Source organism: Melanerpes formicivorus, unplaced genomic scaffold (genome assembly GCF_026170545.1).
Source record: "Melanerpes formicivorus ecotype bairdi unplaced genomic scaffold, bMelFor1.0.p_v2 SCAF_64, whole genome shotgun sequence".
NCBI lineage: Eukaryota > Metazoa > Chordata > Aves > Piciformes > Picidae > Melanerpes > Melanerpes formicivorus.
The window spans coordinates 1,642,141-1,661,355 of NW_027142416.1; the positions used below are offsets into that span (position 1 = coordinate 1,642,141).

General features: G+C 48.9%; 2 protein-coding genes across 3 annotated transcripts in view; one reads left to right on the top strand and one right to left on the bottom strand.

Moving 5' to 3' along the window:
• MRPS35 (mitochondrial ribosomal protein S35) lies at positions 1 to 15,274 on the top strand. Its single transcript, XM_068162396.1, has 8 exons — positions 1 to 181; positions 568 to 611; positions 1,051 to 1,218; positions 2,708 to 2,768; positions 4,141 to 4,280; positions 6,388 to 6,497; positions 9,296 to 9,365; positions 14,778 to 15,274. The coding sequence occupies exons 1-8, from the start codon at positions 28 to 30 to the stop codon at positions 15,054 to 15,056; spliced, it is 1,026 nt and encodes a 341-aa protein (XP_068018497.1). The 5' UTR covers positions 1 to 27; the 3' UTR covers positions 15,057 to 15,274.
• MANSC4 (MANSC domain containing 4) overlaps positions 15,265 to 19,215 on the bottom strand; it is a 17,746-nt gene continuing 13,795 nt past the window's right edge. For both annotated transcript variants that reach the window (XM_068162393.1, XM_068162395.1), the window contains exons 4-5: positions 18,235 to 18,369; positions 15,265 to 17,358 (exon numbers count right to left, since the gene is read on the bottom strand). In XM_068162393.1, coding sequence (XP_068018494.1) covers positions 16,685 to 17,358; positions 18,235 to 18,369 — 809 coding nt within the window. In that variant the 3' untranslated portion in view covers positions 15,265 to 16,684. The remainder of the gene's footprint in view (positions 17,359 to 18,234; positions 18,370 to 19,215) is intronic.

Here is a 19,215-nt window from a genome sequence, read left to right on the forward strand (position 1 = left end):
GGAGCCTGCGCGCGGCGAGCGGCCAAGATGGCGCTGGGCAGGGTGGCGGAGCGGGCGGCTGCCGGGTACTGGGCCGTGCTCTCCCGGCGCTGTGGGAAGATCGTGGTCGCGCCTTTCTTCGGGAGCGCGGCGTATTCTACCGCACCTGCGGTGAGCAGCAGAGCAGGCCAGCAGAGGGAAGGTGAGAGCGGTTCGTTCACTTTGTAGTGGTAGTGGCGGGGGGCGCAGCCTTCCGCGGAGCTCAGGCCCCCTCCACTCCTTCGTTCTCCAGGCCGCTCTGAAAAAGATATTTCGTCTGCAAGTATTTGCCTAGGAGCTTTTGTTAACATGCTTCTAGGAATGCCCCGGGCCAAATGTCTTCCAAGCATATATATATGTTTTATGTTAGGTTTCAAATAACGGACGAGCAATCTGCAGCATGTGTCTGATCTTCCTCGGTTTGCCTGTGAGCACTGGGAAGTCTTGCCTCACATCGTCCCTGCACAAGGGCAAAAAGCATGCGTGGTTCTGGGTGTGCTCACACAGCCATACCACAGTCTGCAGTGAAAGTATTTCTTTTCCTTTCAGCTTCACTGAGGAGAAGAGGCAGGACACCACAGTTTGTAAGACCAGTAAGTACTGAAACTTCACAGGTGTTTGAAGCAGTTTTGTAAGCTTAGCAGTTTGTAGAGGAATTTGTTCTGCAGCTATTCCAGAACCAGCACCTCGTATCTTCAGTCATGGAATGGTTTGGGTTGGAAGGGACCTTTAAAGGTCATCCAGTCCAATCCCTGCACTCAGGAGGGAAATCTGCAACTAGAGCAGGTTGCTCAGAGCTCCATACAACCTGACCTGGAATGGTTGCAGGGATGGTGATCTATCACGATGCAACAACACACTTAAGTTTTTCTTTCTAAGCACCTCTGAAATAAAGTAACCGTGCAGATGGGGAAAGGCCTGCTGCACAAGCTTTGGGAGGGAGCTGTGGGAATTTCTTCCTGAAGGATGTTATGTTTTGTCTCACCAGACAGCTCCTCTCCCATAAAACTTGTGTCATTTTCAATTGCTTAGGACTTAACTCCCAGAACTGAGAAGATGGCTGTTGATCAGGACTGGAGCAGTGTTTATCCCACAGCAGCTGTGTTTAAACCTGCCTCTGTACCACTCCCAATTCGAATGGGTTACCCTGTGAAGAGAGGAGTACCTCCACCAAAAGAAGGAAACTTAGAGCTTATGAAGGTGAGATGCATGCCATTGGTGTCTGATTACTTTGAAAGTCATTATTCACAGAGTCACAGAATAGTAGGGCTTGGGAGGGACCTCAAAAGCAGGGTTACCCAGGGCAGGTCACAAAGGAACACATCCAGGTGGGTTTTGAAAGTCTCCAGGGCAGGAGAATGAGAGCACCCCCCAGGCTCCTCTTCTCCAAGCTCAAGAGCCCCAGCTCCCTCAGCTGTTCCTCAGCAGGGAGATGTTCCACTGCCTTAAGCATCTTTGTGGCTCTGTGCTGGACTCTTCCAAGCAGTTCCCTGAGGCCCTTGAACTGAGTGGCCCAGAACTGGACACAATATTCCAGATGTGATACACTAAGATTTCACTGCTTTAACCAGAATATGCATATTGGATACTGTTTGCAGTTGTTGAATAGGATGAAACTCTACTGAATTTCTAAACTAAATAGTAATTACACAACTCACAGAATCATGAAGGCTGGAAAAGACATAGAATCGTAGAATCAATAAGGTTGGAAGAGACCTCAAAGATCATCAAGTCCAACCTGTCCCCACAGACCTCATGACTACTAAACCATGGCACCAAGTGCCACCTCCAATCCTCTCTTGAGCACCTCCAGGGATGGTGACTCCACCACCTCCCCAGGCAGCCCATTCCAATGGGCAATCACTCTGTATAGAACTTCTTCCTAACATCCAGCCTAAACCTCCCCTGGCACAGCTTGAGACTGTGTCCTCTTGTTCTGGTGCTGGTTGCCTGGGAGAAGAGACCAACCCCCTCCTGGCTACAACCTCCCTTCAGGTAGTTGTAGACAGCAATGAGGTCTCCCCTGAGCCTTTTCTTCTCCAGGCTAACCAACCCCAGCTTCCTCAGCCTCTCCTCACAGGGCTGTGCTCAAGGCCTCTCCCCAGCCTTGTTGCCCTTCTCTGGACACGTTCAAGTGTCTCGATGTCCTTCCTAAACTGAGGGGCCCAGAACTGGACACAGTACTCAAGGTGTGGGCTAACCAGTGCTGAGTACAGGGGCACAATGACCTCCCTGCTCCTGCTGGCCACTCTGTTCCTGATGCAGGCCAAGATGGCATTGGCCTTCTTGGCCTCCTGGGCACACTGCTGGCTCATGTTCAGCTGGCTGTCAATCAAGTGCCCCCAGGTCCCTGTCTGTCTGGCTACTTTCCAGCCACTCCAACCCAGCCTGTAGTGCTGCATGGGGTTGTTGTGACCAAAGTGCAGCACCCAGCACTTGGACTTGTGACCTTTAAGATCATGAAGTCTTACCATGACCACTGAACGATATCCTGAAGTGCCACAAATGAACCCACAAATTGCCATGCCTGTGACTTTTGTGGTGGGGCTATCTTAAATCTTCTGCTAAATCGAACTTGAGAGGAGTCCTACCTGACTATTTTAACTGTAACCATGTTTCAGTGATGCTCTGTTACCTGTGAACCAACAAAAAGCTGTTACTTGTTTAACTCTTAATATGTCTGTTTCAGATTCCCAATTTTTTGCATCTTACTCCTCCTGCAATTAAGAAACACTGTGCAGCTCTTAGAGGTGAGAGTTTGTTTGGTTTGTGACTGTGTATGGTGGAGTAACAGATGGGACTTGGTCAGCTTGTGAAGAGGCTTCTTTGTCAAGCTTTGGCTAGTATTGTGTGCTTGCTTGCTGCTGCATTGAGTCATATAGGTGCTAGGCAGGTGTGTCCTGGCAGGTTTGCAGCATACCACTAAGGCTTTCATTTTACCTTTCCATTATGCCCTGCTTGTACTGGAGAGCAGGTAAAGACTACCCAGGAGGGAGAGGAGATTTTTGCCTGACCTTCAAGAAAGGCAAGAAAGAAGATGCAGGGAGTTGGGGGTCAGTCAGCCTCACCTCACTGCCTGGAAGATGGTGAAGCAAACACTCCTGGAAGCCATTTGCAAGCATGCAAAAACCTGCCCTATAACAGTGTGGGTGATGGCGGAGGGCACAGCCTCAGCCAGTTTGTTGGTAGTAATGAATTGGGAGACAACAGAGCAATTCAACAGGAAGGCAAAAATTGGCTGGGAATTCCTGGATCTGAAGTGGAATAAGCTATGCACAGTACAGGCACATGGCAGGGAGCAAACAGCTGCAGAATTCTGCAGGAAAAGGCAGTGTGGAGCTGCTGCTGCAGGCTGTAGGCAGCATGCCCTTGTGGCAGGGAAAGCCACCACACACAGACCTCTAGGAACCAGAGCATGGGCACCATGGGCAGGAAGGGCACTCTTTTACCTCTGAGGATTGCATCTAGTCTGGAGGAAGAAGAAAGATGTGAATCTGCTAGAGGGGGGCTGGAATACCTCTACTGTGAGCAAAGTCTAAGAAAGTTGGGGTCATTCAGCCTGGAGAAAGGGGGTTTCAGGAGGACCTTACTTTTACCTATAGGGGCTTATAAGAAATGTGGAGAGATACTTCTTACCAGGATCTGTAGGGACAGCAGAGGGGTAATGGTTTTGAACTGGAAGAGGGTAGATCCTCAGATTAGGCTTAAGGAAGGCATTTGCTCTGCTGAGGGTGGTGCGCTGTTGGGAAATTTTGCCCAGAGGAGCTGTACATCATTGCTGTACATCATTCCAGTCACTGAATGTATTCAGGGTCAGGTTGGACAAGGCTTTGAGCAACCTGATCTTGTAAAAGATGTCCTTGCCCGTGGCAAAGAGGTTGGAATATCTTCTGGATATCTTTGAAGGTCCTCTCCAAACCACTTGATAATTCCACTTGGCAACTGTGAGATGGCATGTGGAGTGCTGCCTCCTGTTTTGGGAAACCCCGTACAAAGAAAGACATTGAAGTACTGCAGCAAGGATAGAAGGAGTGCGTGATCTAGACAGAGTACTTTAAAATAGATACACCCAAACAGCCCAAGAAATACAAGCTGGGAGTGCTTTTTGTCTTTGCTCTGCAGATTTCTGCACGGAATGGCCAAGCGCTCTGGACAGCGACGAGAAATGCGAGCGGCATTTTCCCATCGAAGTGGAAACAGTGGATTATGTTTCTGCAGGGACATCTATTCGTAACCCCAAAGCCAGGGTGGTGACTTTAAGAGTAAGTAGCAGTTCTGGTAAACAGCCTTTGTTTCAAAACCCCAAATATGTGTGTTTCCCAACAGCTGATCACCTGACAGGTTCCTCAGGACAAGGCAAGTGTGAAGCCAAGGTGGTGGTTCAGTAGTACGTCTGGTGACAGCAATTGGCATCAGGCAGCAGTCTGGTGATTGTCAAGCCAATCCATACGTGGTAGCAGTGGGTGAGGCCAAGCCAGGAAGTCAAGGATGATTTAGTTCAGTGTGGGCCATGTCTAGGTCCAGACATAGCTGTGCTGTGGCTCAGAGCCCAAGAGTGAGGCTTAGGTGCAGCTCCTCAGTCAAGGTGAGCCAGGCCCACCTTGTCATGTTCAGCAAGCACTGATGGAAGGCTGTGTGGCTGCACTGTGTGGAAGGACACCATGTACAAGGTAGCCTTGAGCACAAGCTGCCAGACCCTTCAAAAGGAATGCTGTGTGCATAAGGGGTTTGGGAAGTGTAGTACCTCCAGAGGTCATTGTTGATGGGCATTTTGCACCATGCTAAGAGCGTCCTGCTTCGGACGCTTCCTCACCCCTCTTCTCACCCTTTCCTGCTACTGAGGCCTGTCTTCAGGGTGAGTGCTGCACTTTTCTGGGCTGAGCTTTGTCTGCTTTGTATTGCCATCAGTGCCAGCTTGGCTATCCCATTAAATCCACCTTCAGTTCAAACTCTGTATTTTCTCTCCTGTTCTGGTCCCCTTCTCTGCAGGGGAGGGGTGATCATGTGACAGAGCAAGTGCTGGAGTTTAGCCCCAGGTTCAGGCTAAATGTAGACAGGGCTTTATCAATGTTAGAAGTTTAACTGTTGAAACCCAGATTTCTCCTTTTACTAAGGTTTAGTCCTTCAGTTTTCTATTTCTAGCATTAGGTTGGTTTTTTTCTTTATGGATAGTAATTTCTTTCCTGGTATTTACTGAAGCTTCAACTTTCTTTTAGTCCTTCACTGTAGTTCATATGGAAAAATAACATGGGAATATAAAACACAGCTGCAAACTTAACTGAGAGTTCATTTTTGCTCTGAGAAAAAAGGTTTGAATAGAAATATTCCAACCAACCCCTCTGGTATTTGGTGGGAAATAAATTTGTGTGGCTGTACAGCCATCCAGTGAGATCTGGACAGGCTGAGAGCTGGCTGCAGGCAAACCTTGTGAAGTTCAATAAGAACAAGTGCAGGGTCCTGCATCTGGAGGGGAATAACAACAGGTACCAGTACAGGTTAGAGGCTGCCCTGCTGGAGAGCAGCTCCATGGAGGAAGCCCTTGAAGTGGTGGTGGACAGCAAGTTCTGCATGGGACAGCAATGTGTCCTTGTGGCCAAGAGAGCCAATGGGATCCTGGGGAGGCAGAAAGAAAAGTGTGGCCAGCAGAGCTAGGGAGGTTCTTCTTCCCCTCTGCTCTACCTGGAATACGGTGTCTAGTTTTGGGCTTCCCAGTTCAAGAGAGAGAGAGACCTGCTGGAGAGAATCCAACAGAGAGCCATGAGGATGATTAGGGGACTTGAGCATCTCCCCTATGAAGAGAAACTGAGAGTCCTGGGGCTGTTAGTTTTGAGAAGACTGAGAGGGGACCTCATCAATGTGTATAAATATCTGAGGGCTGGGTGTCAAGTGGAGCGGGACAAGCTCTTTCTGGTGGTGCACAGCAATAATAAGCCAAGGAACAACAGGTACAAGCTTGACCATAGAAGATTTCACCTTAACACGGGGAGAAACTTCTTTACAGTGAGGGTGCCAGAGCCCTGGAGCAGGCTGCCCAGAGAGGTTGTGGAGTCTCCTTCTCTGGAGACTTTCCAAACCCACCTGGATGCATTCCTGTGCAGACTACCCTATGTGATCCTCCTTTGGCATGGGAGTTGGACCCAGTGATCTCTGGAGGTCCCTTCCAACCTCTAATGTACTGTGATATTCAGATGGTGCTTGCCTGCTGGTAGGCTTTCTGGCACCATGTGTCAGGCATTCTGCAAATGCATCCTTAAAAGCTGTTCTTTTAATTCTTGGTGAGACATCTGCCTGATGAGCTCAAGGTAATTTCAGGGTGCGGAGACCAGGCTTTATCCAGGGAATTAAAGGTGTTTTGTTTTGTGTTTAAAGGTTAAGCTTTCTAACCTGAATTTGGACGAGCACGCAAGGAAGAAGCTGGTGAAGCTGGTGGGGGAGCGGTACTGCGCTGACACAGATGTGCTCACCATCACCACAGACAGGTGGGCTTGCAAGGAGGGAAAACGGCCAGCACTGCTCACAGGCTAGAAAGGCCTGGGTGTCTCCCCGTCCTATCTCTTAGTGTCTTGGTGGATTATTACATTTTCCACTCTAAAATGACTCAAACATCCCTATACTCCTTTTCTGCCCCTGTACTCAGCACTGGTCAGGCCACACCTTGAGTCCTGTGTCCAGTTCTGGGCCCCTCAATTCAAGAAAGAAGTTGAGATGCTGGAACGTGTCCAGAGAAGGGCAGCAAGGCTGGGGAGGGGTCTGGAGCACAGCCCTGTGAGGAGAGGCTGAGGGAGCTGGGGTTGCTTAGCCTGGAGAAGAGGAGCCTGGGAGACCTTATTGCTGTCTACAACTACCTGAAAGGAGGTTGTAGCCAAGTGGGGGTTGGTCTCTTCTCCAAGGCCACCAGCACCAGAACAAGATGACACAGTCTCAAGCTGTGTAAGGGGAAGTTTAGGCTTGATCTTAGAAGTTCTTCCCAGACAGAGAGATTGGCCATTGGAATGGGCTGCCCAGGGAGGTGGTGGAGTCACCATCACTTGGAGGTGTTTAGAAAGAGACTGGATGTGGCACTTAGTGCCATGGTCTAGTTGATTAGTTAGGGTTGGGTGATTGGTTGGACTTTATGATCTTGGAGGTTTCTTCCAACCTGGCTGATTCTGTGTGATTCTCTGTGTGTGCTGGACAAATTGCTTCAGGTCAAATCGAATCTCTGGTAAATATCGCTGGTTATCAAAGCTCTGTTTAGAAGTCTCAAGTGCTATTTTAAAGTTGTTGTCATGTTTCCCACTGGAAAAGCCCATGGTTTCTCTTAGTTCTAACAGTGATTGAGGAGTTTCAGTCAAGAAAAATTGACATTCATGTCCAGGGATTTTTCTTCATATAAGCAAATCCCTCAGTGCCTGTAGTACTGCAGACTGCACTGTGGTGAATTCTGAAGCCTTTAAGAGAACACATGAGCTCCTAAAGTACACTCACTCAGAGCTGCCTTCAGTACTAGGAAAACATCCTGGGCAGTTTTTTCTGTTTGCATGCTTTTGTTAAGAGTTCTTTTTCCCCTCTCCAGTTCCCTGTCCTCCAGTACTGCTGTTTAATTCTACATACAGTAAATAGGAAATGGATAAAATGGTTCTGCTCTTTTTGGACTGGACTTGGAAATCTCTGTGGTTTACTGGAACCACTTGTGCCACAAACAGTTTTATATTCCCTTTTGTGGCTAAAACATCAGGATAGCTGAAAAGAGTTTACCCTCCAGAGCATCTGTGAATGTGAGTCTTATGCTGTGTTCCAGAAGAAACTCTTACGTGCCTGTGGCTGTGTCACTTCATTTTCACTAACTGAGCAGCAGCCATTTTGTTGATACAGACTTGTCCAGGCTGCTATTCAGATTACTGTTCACTCTGAAAGAAATCAGGAGTCAGAAAGCTTGAGTCCTTGGAACAGTTTATTTGCTAGAATAATCACCATCTATATTCACTCAGAGGAGTGGTTTTTAGAGAGTCTCAGATGTAGTCTTGCGTGATGCAGTTTGTTCCGGGTCAGAGTGGCTGGAGAGCAGCCAGGCAGAGAGGGACCTAGGGGTACTGGTCGATGGTAGGCTGAACATGAGCCTGCAGTGTGCCCAGGCAGCCAAGAGGGCCAATGGCATCCTGGCCTGCATCAGGAACAGTGTGGCCAGCAGGAGCAGGGAGGTCATTCTGCCCCTGTACACTGCACTGGTTAGGCCACACCTTGAGTACTGTGTCCAGTTCTGGGCCCCTCAGTTTAGGAAGGAGGTTGACTTGCTGGAACGAGTCCAGAGAAGAGCAACAAAGTTGGTGAGGGGTTTGGAACACAAGCCCTATGAGGAGAGGCTGAGGGAGCTGGGGTTGGTTAGCCTGGAGAGGAGGAGACTCAGGGGTGACCTTACTGCTCTCTACAACTACCTGAAGGGAGGTTGTCGACAGGCAGATGTTGGTCTCTTCTCCCAGGCAGCCAGTACCAGAACACGAGGACACAGTCTCAGGCTGCGCCAGGGGAGGTTTAGGCTGGATGTTAGGAAGAAGTTCTATACAGAGTGACTGCCCATTGGAATGGGCTGCCTGGGGAGGTGGTGGAGTCGCCGTCATTGGAGGTGTTCAGGAGGAGACTTGATGGGGTGCTTGGTGCCATGGGTTAGCTGTTTAGGTGGGTTGGATTGGTTGATGGGTTGGACATGATGATCTTGAAGGTCTCTTCCAACCTGGTTTATTCTATTCTGAAAAGGAGCCTGCACAGAGGTGTGAGAGAGGCAGGAGTTTCTGGGTGATCACCCTGAGGAAAAGAGTAATAATGCCAAATTGTCAGCAGGAGGCTTTCAGGACCAATCTAACTGTCTTTTTCCAGCAGATTTTACTGATGATTCTGTTTTGACTTAGAGCTATGTCATCTTAAGCTTTTCTTCCTAAACCATTGACTCCTGTCCTTGAGTGTATTTCCTGGCTGTTGTCACCAGCTATCCTCCTTCCTTCACATCTTGGGGGAGAACACCAGCTGGGTTTAAGGGAGTTGGATTCCACTTTGTCACAGAGGGAAAAGAATGTGTCTGGCAGATCTGCAAATCCTTGTCCCTGCTGCCTTGCAGATGCCTTTTCTTCCATGTTATAGCACTCGTGCCCTCCTGGTTCCATTCACTCAGCAATGTGTGAATCAAACCCTCCCCTAAGATCCCCTGCATCACCAACTAGCAATCCTGACTGCAAGTGTTCTGTTACAAAGTGTATCCCATGGCTGTATTTCAAACAGACTGGCTGTGTTTGTGACTTTTCAGGTGTCCTCTGAGAAGACAGAACTATGATTATGGAATTCACCTCCTCACAGTCCTGTACCATGAGTCTTGGGTAAGCACTTGTGCATAACTCACTCATTCTAACATGCTCTGTCAACGTGGGAGAAGGTTCCATGATTGCAGTTTACATTATGGCAGATTTCTTTCCTCCTCCACCTCACTTTCTGCAGCCCTGACATAGTCCTCCAACTAATAGGTATCTTTAGATCACAGATCTTTCGCAATGAATTCTTCAGGCTTGCCTCCTGTGTTTTGGTTACTTGTGTTGAAGTCTTGCCTTCAATTTTACAGCCGTTTTTGTAACGGGGAACAAAAGAGTTAGCAGTCTGAAATGAAAACCTAGAGTTACATTTGGGATATCTTAACATGACAGACATGAACAATGTTATTAGTCACATACCCTAGAGAAGACTCTGGGGGGAACTTAGAGCTGCCTTCCAGTAGCTGAAGGGATCCTCCAGGAAGGCTGCAGAGGGACTGCTTCTGAGGGTGTCTAGAGACAGGACAAAGGGGAATGGTTTGAAGCTGAGGGAGAGCAGGGTTAGACTGGAGCTGAGGAAGGAAGTTCTTCAGTACAAGCATGCTGGGCTCTGGAACAGGCTGCCCAGGGAGACTGTGGGTGCCTCCTGCCTAGGGGTGTTGAAGGCCAGGCTGGATGAGGCCTTGAGCATCTGAGTCTAGTTGAGAGGTGTCCTTGCCCACGGTGGGGAGGTTGGAGGAGATGAGCTCTGAGGGTCCTTCCAGGCTGAACCATTTTGTGATGCATTCTACAATTACAACATACAATCAAATTAAATTCAGCTCATATTAACATCTTCTAGGATATACTTGCTGCAGATTTCAGGTGCTCTGTCCATGGGTATTTTCCTCCCCACAGCATTGCATTGCAAATCTGAACTGCCTGGCAGATCACTTTGCAGTAGTAAGCAATGAGAAGAGATGCAGACAATGCTCACTCGATCAGCTGCAGGCAAACACCACAGCAGGCCTTTGCTCTTGCATTACTGAGTGATGGGAGAACAGAGCTACCTGATACTACCCCAGCAGTGTTCAGTGTGTTGAATATGCACAATTCCCTCCTCCTTTTATTACCTTTCAGCTTCCAGGTTAATATTTGATGAGTTCATCAATCGATTGTATTTGTCTTTGATTTCCATGAAAAATTCATAGCCTCCTGAGCCAGGTTTGTTGTGGTTTTTGTGTTGTGTTGTGCTTGGTTTGGTGTTTTTCCATCATAGGTGGTAATGCCTTTGAATAACACTCTTGAAAGCTCCTTTGGCTACCTGTTGTGAGCCAGAGGCAAATGATGCATGGTTTGTTTTCAGCTGCGGGAGCTTTCATCTTGGAGGGAAAGGTATGAGTGCTGCCCTTCAATGTAGACAGCAGCATCAATCCCAGCAGGGTAGGGCTATGCTTTCCAAGCACACATCTGATGGAATTTAGTGAGAGGATGAGGGCAGTGTTCTGTTCTTGCCAGGTGAAGACTGGCTGCATGGGAAGTTTGCTCCCAGTCCTGAAAGCTGCCCAGTATCTGAGAGTGGATAAAAGAAGAGCAACTGATGGCATCTACCTGGAGTTGTGTGTACTGTTTGACATGTCCCACCTGCCATCCTGGTCACCTAAGTGGAACTGCATGGACTTGAGTGGTTCCGACAGGCTGGATAAGAACTGCCTGGATGGCCACACTTAGAGAGTCTATGGCTCAATGTCCAAATGAAGACCAGTGGAAAGTGGCATCCTTCAGGGGTCAGTGCTGGGATTCATGCTGGTTGACATCTCTGCCAGTGACATGGGCAGTGGGATTGAGGCAGCCTCAGCAAATTTGTGCATGATACCAAGTTGCATGTCCTGGCTGACACACTGGAGGACAGGGATCCATCTACGGGATGTTGAACAGGCTTGAAATGTGAGGTTCAACAAGGCCAAGTGCAGGATCCTGCACCTGGACTGTGGAGCTGGTGTCAGGATGAAGGTGCCAGACTCATTTTGATGGTGCCCAGTGCTAGGGCAAGGAACAGTGGGTACAAGCTAGAACACAGGAGGTTCCACCTCAGCAGAAGAGACACTTCTTTGTGGTGAGGGTGCCAGAGCCCTGGAGCAGGCTGCCCAGAGAGATTGTGGAGTCTCCTTCTCTGGAGACATTCCAGACCCACCTGGATGTGTTCCTGTGTGTCCTGCCCTGGGTGATCCTGACTCTGACAGGGAGGTTGGACTGGATGATCTCTGGAGTTCCTTCCAACCCCTACCACTTTGTCATTCTGTGATACTTTTTGAATGCTGGAGCATCTTTTCCAAACCTGGAGGTTTTTATGGTGTAAGAGTTTGCTGCCCTCAAGTGGTTAAAAAAGGTGGCAACTGATCTCCTCACACTTGGTTTGGGGTAGTCATTTGGCACTACACAGTAAAGCTGTGTTACGAGTTCAGAGCAGGAAGAAGGCACAAGTGCAGCAGGAGGTTAATTTTGCAGTAAGAAAATGCATTCCTTGCCATTGCAATGGGGAGGAATCTGAAAAGGGTGGAGTGAGGAGGGAAGGTGTCAAGACTACAAAAAGTGCAGCAATTTTCCTTGCTCCAGTTCCACATTTTCAATATCTACAAATGTAAAATGATGAAGTGGAAGATGCTGTTCTGCATGACACAGCCACAGTCTTGAAAGAAGGGTGGGAGGTTGCCCTTGCATTTCTTGTTCTCCAGAACAACAGCAGAGTAATGGTGTGCACACTTCTGAACTCTGTTGCTTGTTCTGGTAGTGTAGTGCTGGCTGTCTGATGAAAAATATTGTAAGTGTCAAAATAAAGCAGGAGGAATATACAAATGGAAAGTGGCTACTGAATAGCAGCCAAAGGCTCTCCTGAGTGGCATCTCTTTTTATTGTGCCTGTAGATGTTAATAATACTAGAAAGGACAGGGAAGCTGAAGCAGAAAGATGAGGGAAGGCAAAACACTGCAGAGTAGACAGCTGGTGACACCAGAGCCCTAGCTAAAACTTAGCTGTGAACCCCCAAGCTGTGTAGTTTGAATGGATTTGAGGAGAGAATCCCCTGTTGCTTTTGCATCTCTTTTTGAGCAGAGCACTCAGCTGCAAGGCACTCCTAGGGTGGGGACTTTGTGTGTGCATACAGCTGAGTTACGTTTGTGCATCACAACTGGGGATAACTCTGAAAGCCACTCTATCAATTCAAAGTGAGGCTGCCAGGCTTGTGCCATTGCTACCACCCTGAGTTCCTGGGTGCACAAGAAAATACAAGTCCAGATTCCCTTTTTTCCTTGCAATGAATCTGGCTGGAAAGGTATTTTGAGTTTCCCTCAATACAGTCAGTTGGCAAAACTGTTTGTATTCAGTATCACAGTATCACCCACGTTGGAAGAGACCTCAAAGATCATCGAGTCCAACCTGTCACCACAGACCTCATGACTAGACCATGGCACCAAGTGCCACATCCAATCCCCTCTTGAACACCTCCAGGGATGGTGACTCCACCACCTCCCTGGGCAGCACATTCCAATGGCGAACAACTCTCTCAGTGAAGAACTTTCTCCTCACCTCCAGCCTGAACTTCCCCTGGTGCAGCTTGAGACTGTGTCCTCTTGTTCTGGTGCTGGTTGCTTGAGAGAAGAGACCAACCCCCACCTGGCTACAACCCCCCTTCAGGTAGTTGTAGACAGCAATGAGGTCACCCCTGAGCCTCCTCTTCTCCAGGCTAAGCAACCCCAGCTCCCTCAGCCTCTCCTTGTAGGGCTGTGCTCAAGGCCTCTCCCCAGCCTTGTTGCCCTTCTCTAGACACATTCAAGTGTCTCAATGTCCTTTTTAAACTGGCCCAGAACTGGACATGTACAGCAGGGTAACTTCACTTGGAGATACGGCCACCAGCATGCAGCAGTGGGTGCTGGCTTCTTGTAACAGGGCTAAGAAGTGGATTCTGAAATCTTCCCCATCCCTTCTTGCCTTGCTCTCCCCTGCAAGTTAGATCTTATTTTAAACCCATTTTGACAAAACCATTCAGCTGAGCAGGATTCCATAAAAGGAATACCTGAGTCTCTTTGGCCTCCTCTAAAATTTTGCTGTGCATTGCTCATGGGAGATAAGGGAATCTCAATCTGTTTATCAGCCTGCATCTCCAAAATGCTCTAGGTTAATGTGTGCAGACAGGGGTTTTGCTGAGGAGATAAATGTAGTAACTGCAGTTAGTTCTTGTTGCCTTGGCTATAACTTAAAGCTAGAAGCCTCACAGTGGCCTTTTGTTTGAACTTCAAAGGTGAGTTTGGTCCAGGAAATGACTAGGAGTGATATCCATATTGTCTTACTCTTGAGAAACCCTATCCCTGTGAGAGAAACTTTTGCTTGGAAATTCTTTGAGAGTGTAGGGGGGGAAAGTGTCTTGGACAGGCATTGTGCAGCTGAACAAGGGGTATAGAATAGGGTGATGTTAATTTAAAACTCTGTGACTCTCCATATTGACTTGCAGTGTTTGTCAGACACACAAAGAGCACTTCCCTATACCCTACTTGTTCCACTCTTTCAGCCATGCAGGCTACAGGATGGCTTTTTCTGCTCCTCTTCTACAGGTTGAATGAGGCTCTTTTACTACTGTCCAGGTTTTAATGTCAGTCATGTGAGCCTTTGAGCAGTGCTCATCACAGTTTCTGACTGAACATGTGGCCTGGGAGGTTTAGAAGACAAGAGATTTCATTGCCCAGGTGCAGGACGCAGCATTTGTTGAAGTGTTTTTTAAATGCAAATAGCCCAAGAACTTAAAAAAAGTCTTTAAAAAGAAAAAAGGTCTTAAAAAAAGATGATTAAATGTTGTGGTCCAACTGCAGCAATCTTGTTGAGTAGTGGATAGAATCACAGAACGGCTCATTCTCAAAGGCATCTCGGAGCTTATCTCCTCCAACCTCTCCACCGTGGGCAGGGACACCTCTCAACTGGACTCAGCTGCTCAAGGCCTCATCCAGCCTGGCCTTCAACACCCCCAGGCAGGAGGCAGCCACAGCCTCCCTGGGCAGCCTGTTCCAGAGTCTCACCACACTCCTACTGAAGAAAAACTGCCTAAGATCCAGTCTAACCCTGCTCTACCTCAGCTTCAAACCATTGCCCCTTGTCCGGTTTCTAGACACCCTCAGGAAAAGTCCCTCTGCAGCCTTCCTGCAGGATCCCCTCAAGGATTGGAAGGCAGTTCTAGGGTCCTTCCAGAGTCATCTTTTCTCTAGGCTGAATACTTTTAACAGACCACAATGACAACCCACCCTTGCTGGCTCATGGGCATCCTTGGATCTCTCCACCAGAATCCCAGGTCCCTTTTTCCCTACACTGCTCTCCAGCAGGTCAGCCCCCAATCTATGCTGGTCCATGGGGTCGTTCTTTCCCAGCTGTGAGACCCTACCCTTGTAGCAAGACTCTGTTTCTTTACGTTATTGCTGTGGCTTCCTGGAAGAGTTTGTCAGACTGTGTTTGTTCTTTCAGAAAACTGAGCAGTGGGAGAGTGAGAAGTCTGAGGAAGACATGGAAGAGTATGTCTGGGAGAACAGCCGCTCCCAGAGAAACGCCTTGGACACGCTGCTGCGAATAAAAGCCTCAGAGAACCTCAGTCCTGGCACTGAGGAAGAGCTGCTTGCCTCTGAGGTGGTCAAGAACTACAGAGACTCTGTGATTGCGCTTAAAAATGAAGGTGAAACAGAAAGGAACATGTCTCAGTACAAGGAATGCGTGAAGAAACTGCTGAACATCCAAGCAGTGCTGTGACAGCAGAGCCTGCAGCCACGCCTGGGCACTGCAGGAGTGGCTAACAGCTCTGCAGCAGCAATGTGTGATGTGGAGAGTTACAACCTCAGCCAAGGACAACAGAAGGGAGGCTGCACATTGCAGTACTCCTCAGATCTGTCTTCACCATGGGATTTCCTTGTGAATAGAATGTTCCTGCCCATCTGTCTTACCCTTTGAATAAAGTATGCTTTGAGTTATCTTGGTGACCTGTGCTTGCTTAGCTTGGGAGTTCCTGGTCCTCTGCTAAGCCACATTCTTACTGCTCCTGTGGCTTCTTTTCATAGAACCACCAAGGCTGGAAAAGCCCTTTAAGATCATTGAGTGCAGCCATAACCCAGTTCCTATGACTATTAAACCATGTCCTGAAGCACCATATCTACAGCTTCTTGAACACCTCCAGGGATGGCAACTCCACCACCTCCCTGGGCAGCTTGTTCCAACCCCTCACTGCTCTCTCATTCAAGAAGTTTTTCCTCATGTCCAACCTAAACCTCCCCTGGCACAACTCAAATCCATTTCCTCTCATCCTGTTGCTGGTTACCTGGGAGAAGAGACCAAAACCAGTGTCACTCCAATCTCCTTTCAGGCAGCTGTAGAGAGCAATGAGGGCTCCCCTCAGCCTTCTCTAGACTGAACAACCCCAGCTCCCTCAGCCTTTCCTTAAATGATGCCCTGCAAACATCTCCCCAGCCTCACTGCTCACTTCAGGGAGGTCTTTTTCTCAGAAACCAGCCTGCTCAGCTGTGTCTGAGTGTGTGCTCCTTACCTTAAAGAGACAGGAGAATCGCATTTCCTATGCTGACAGTTAAAATTACAACTAAGGAGTTCTGAAACCGTCATGTGAAAGATGTGTTTGTTGCAGAAGGATGGTGACCATAGCTCACAGAATGTTAGGGGCTGGAAGGGACCACAAGAGATCATCCAGTCCAACCCCCCTGCCAGAGCAGGATAACCTATACCAGATCACTCAGGAGTTCTTCCAGGCAGGTCTTGAGTATCTCCATAAAGAGAGACTCAACAACCCCACAACCCCCCTGAGCATCCTGTTCCAGTGTTCTGTCACCCTTATAGTGAAATAATTCCTCCTGTTTCCATGGAACTTCCTATGCCTCACCTTCCACCATTGCCCCTTGTGCTGCCATTGGGCAGAGCAGAGCCTGGCTCCATCCTCTTGGCACTCACCTTTCACATATTTATCAACAGGGATGAGATCACCTCTTAGTCTCCTCCCCAAGCTACAGAGCCCCAGCTCCCTCAGTCTCCCCTCGTAAGGAAGATGTTCCACTCCATCATTTTCATGGCTCTGTGCTGGACTCTCTCAAGCAGTTCCCTGAGGTCCTTCTTGAACTGAGAGGCCCAGAACTGGACACAATATTCCAGATGCGGCCTCACCAGGGCAGAGTAGAGAGGGAGGAGAGCCTCTCTCTACCTACTGACCACAGCCCTCCTAATCCACTCCAGGATACCACTGACCTCCTTGGTCACAAGAGCACATTGCTGGGTCAAGGTCAACCCTCAGTCCACTAGGATCCTTTTCCCCTTCACCACTCTCCAGCAGGTCAGTCCCCAACCTATACTGGTCACCAGCTGCCCTTGGTGAGTGTAGCTCACCAGCTGCTCCTAGCAGTGCTGTATTTTATGATCTGCCTTGAGGTGGTTCTTTTTCTCCGGATGGGCTTGTACTGCCCTTTCTTGCTGCTGCAGTGCCCTGCTGTGAAAACAGCAGTGCAGCAGCAGAGGAAGATGAGAGAAGAGCAAAGCACAAGAGGAATCAGCCAGACCCCCAGGGCTGCAGGCTCCCAGGGAGGTGCCTGGTTCTCCGAGGTGTAATTCCTGCCGCTGTATCCTTTGGTTTCGTTGGAGTGTTGCTTGCTGCTGTTGAGGCCAGGAGGAGTGGGCATGGGGGACAACACATTGGCAGAACTGGGTGTCAAAGTTGAGTGCACAGTTTTGACTGAGCTGAGGACTGACCTGCTGCTTCCTGAAGCTGTGCTTGTTCTCCTAGCTAAAGAGTCATCTGTAGGAAGAGTTTCTGCCCTGGTGTGAGCAGGAACTGCAGGGGTTGTGACCCTCAGGCTGGTGCTGGAGGCTGGCAAGCTGTAGACACTGGTAGAAAATGGAGCTTGGATCAGAAGAGAACTGGAGGTGGTGTTACGATGCTGGCATCTCTCCTGCTTGGTGGCCTTTGTGCTGTTTTGCCTTTCATGTTCACTGGGGGAGAGGTGAGGACTGGCCTGTGGGGATGCCAGTTTTCCAAAGAGCAGAAGATCTGGATCAGCCCCTGTTAAATTGTAATGAGAGTCAGGTTCTGTGATCATAGCTCCTCTGTACACTCACACCAGGAGCATATGGACACAAGGACACAATAACACCCATCAGCATCTTCTGGACTGGATTGTCACTGCCTAGGGTTAGGAGAAACCTTATGGGATGCAAACTTTGTGCACTTAGGGATTTAGAGAACTCACTATGGGATCCTAGGGAAGGAACCAAAGGGTAGGAAATTAAGAGATCCAGGTTGCTGGGGAGCAGGGGAGACCCAGCCAGCTGTGTGTGTGATAGTCTGCACCAGCAGCTTGAGGGGGGCTTCACCCTCAGGGGCTTGTACATTCTGGTGACAGCAACAGGGGTCCAGACTGGGCAGACTGGTGTCTGAGCCTAGCTGCTGAGGAGACTGGCATGGTACATAGCTGTGCTTATAGGTTTGTACCATCTCCATCCTTTGCAGCCAGAAAAGGCAGGAGGAAGCTCTTGGTGCTGTCTGTGTTGCCTGTGTGCCTGGTTGCACCTACATTTGGTGTATGGAAGTGTCCTCTGTGCAGGTACCTAATGTGCCTTGTAGCTTGTTGGCTCAGGGGCCATGGAGCAGTGGCAGCCTTGCCTCTCTGTGTCTCTCAGATCTGAGGGGACATCTTCCCCCAGCACAGTACTGATGAGGTACTTGAAGCATCAATCTTGGAAGTAGGCCTTGCCACGTACTGCATGGTGGGAAGGGAGAAGTGTTCTCAGAAGCAGGTTCACTCATGACTCAGGGAAAACTGGGGGCTTAGCATTGCATGTTGCTGCAGATCTCCTAGCACAGCAGCTGCCCCAGGATCATTCTGCAGGTTTTCTGCAGCTGCTGGGGTTCAGCTTTCTTCAGGAAATGCTTCATTACCTGCGGTGATGTTGTAGAGAACCACGTTGATCCCAGCCTTCACGATGCAGCTCTCCAGTGCTGGGCAGGACAGGTGCAGGCAGTTCATGTGCTCATGAACTGCTCCATGGTAGAACACTGCCAGATTGCAGGAAGCTGCAATGCAGGAAGGACAAAGCTGAGCTTACCAGCAGGGTCACCACTGCATGGTCCATGGGATTATGGGGTTGACATCACATCATTAATACTGGGCCACAGAGATGATCCAAGGGCTGAAGCACCTCTGCTATGAGGACAGGCTGAGGGAGCTGGGCTTGTTCAGCCTGGAGAAGACTCTCGGAGGACCTTAGAGCTGCTTTCCAATACCTGAAGGGATCTTCCAGGAAGGCTGCAGAGGGACTTTCCCTGAGAGTGTCTAGAGACAGGACAAGGAGGAATGGTTTGAAGCTGAGGGAGAGCAGGGTTAGACTGGATCTGAGGAAGAAGTCCTTCAGTCTGAGGGTGGTGAGACTCTGGAATAGGCTGAGCCATTCTGTGTGTGAAATGCAGGCAGCTGCTCTTTCCTCACAGTATTTAAGACAGAAGTGGACTCTTTCCAGGAGTGCTGTTGATGGTTATATTTGTTATGTCAAAGTCATCTTTTTGATTGTAATTCACAACTTCATCAGAATTTAGATCTGCCGTTTTTAGTAACTGGTATCTCACTTTTATCCTCATATCCAGACCCCTCCTTTCCTTATTTTTATTCTCAATAACTGCTATTATTTATTGCTATAACTTTATTGATCATGTTAATCACAGAATCCTAGAATAGCTCAGGCTGGAAGGGACCTCAGAACTCACCTCCTCCAGCTTCCCCACCATGGGCAGGGACACCTGTCAACTAGACTCAGCTGTTCAAGGCCTCATCCAGCCTGGCCCCCAGGCAGGAGGCAGCCACAGCCTCCCTGGGTAGCCGGTTCCAGAGTCTCACCACCCTTGGACTGAAAAACTTCATCTGGA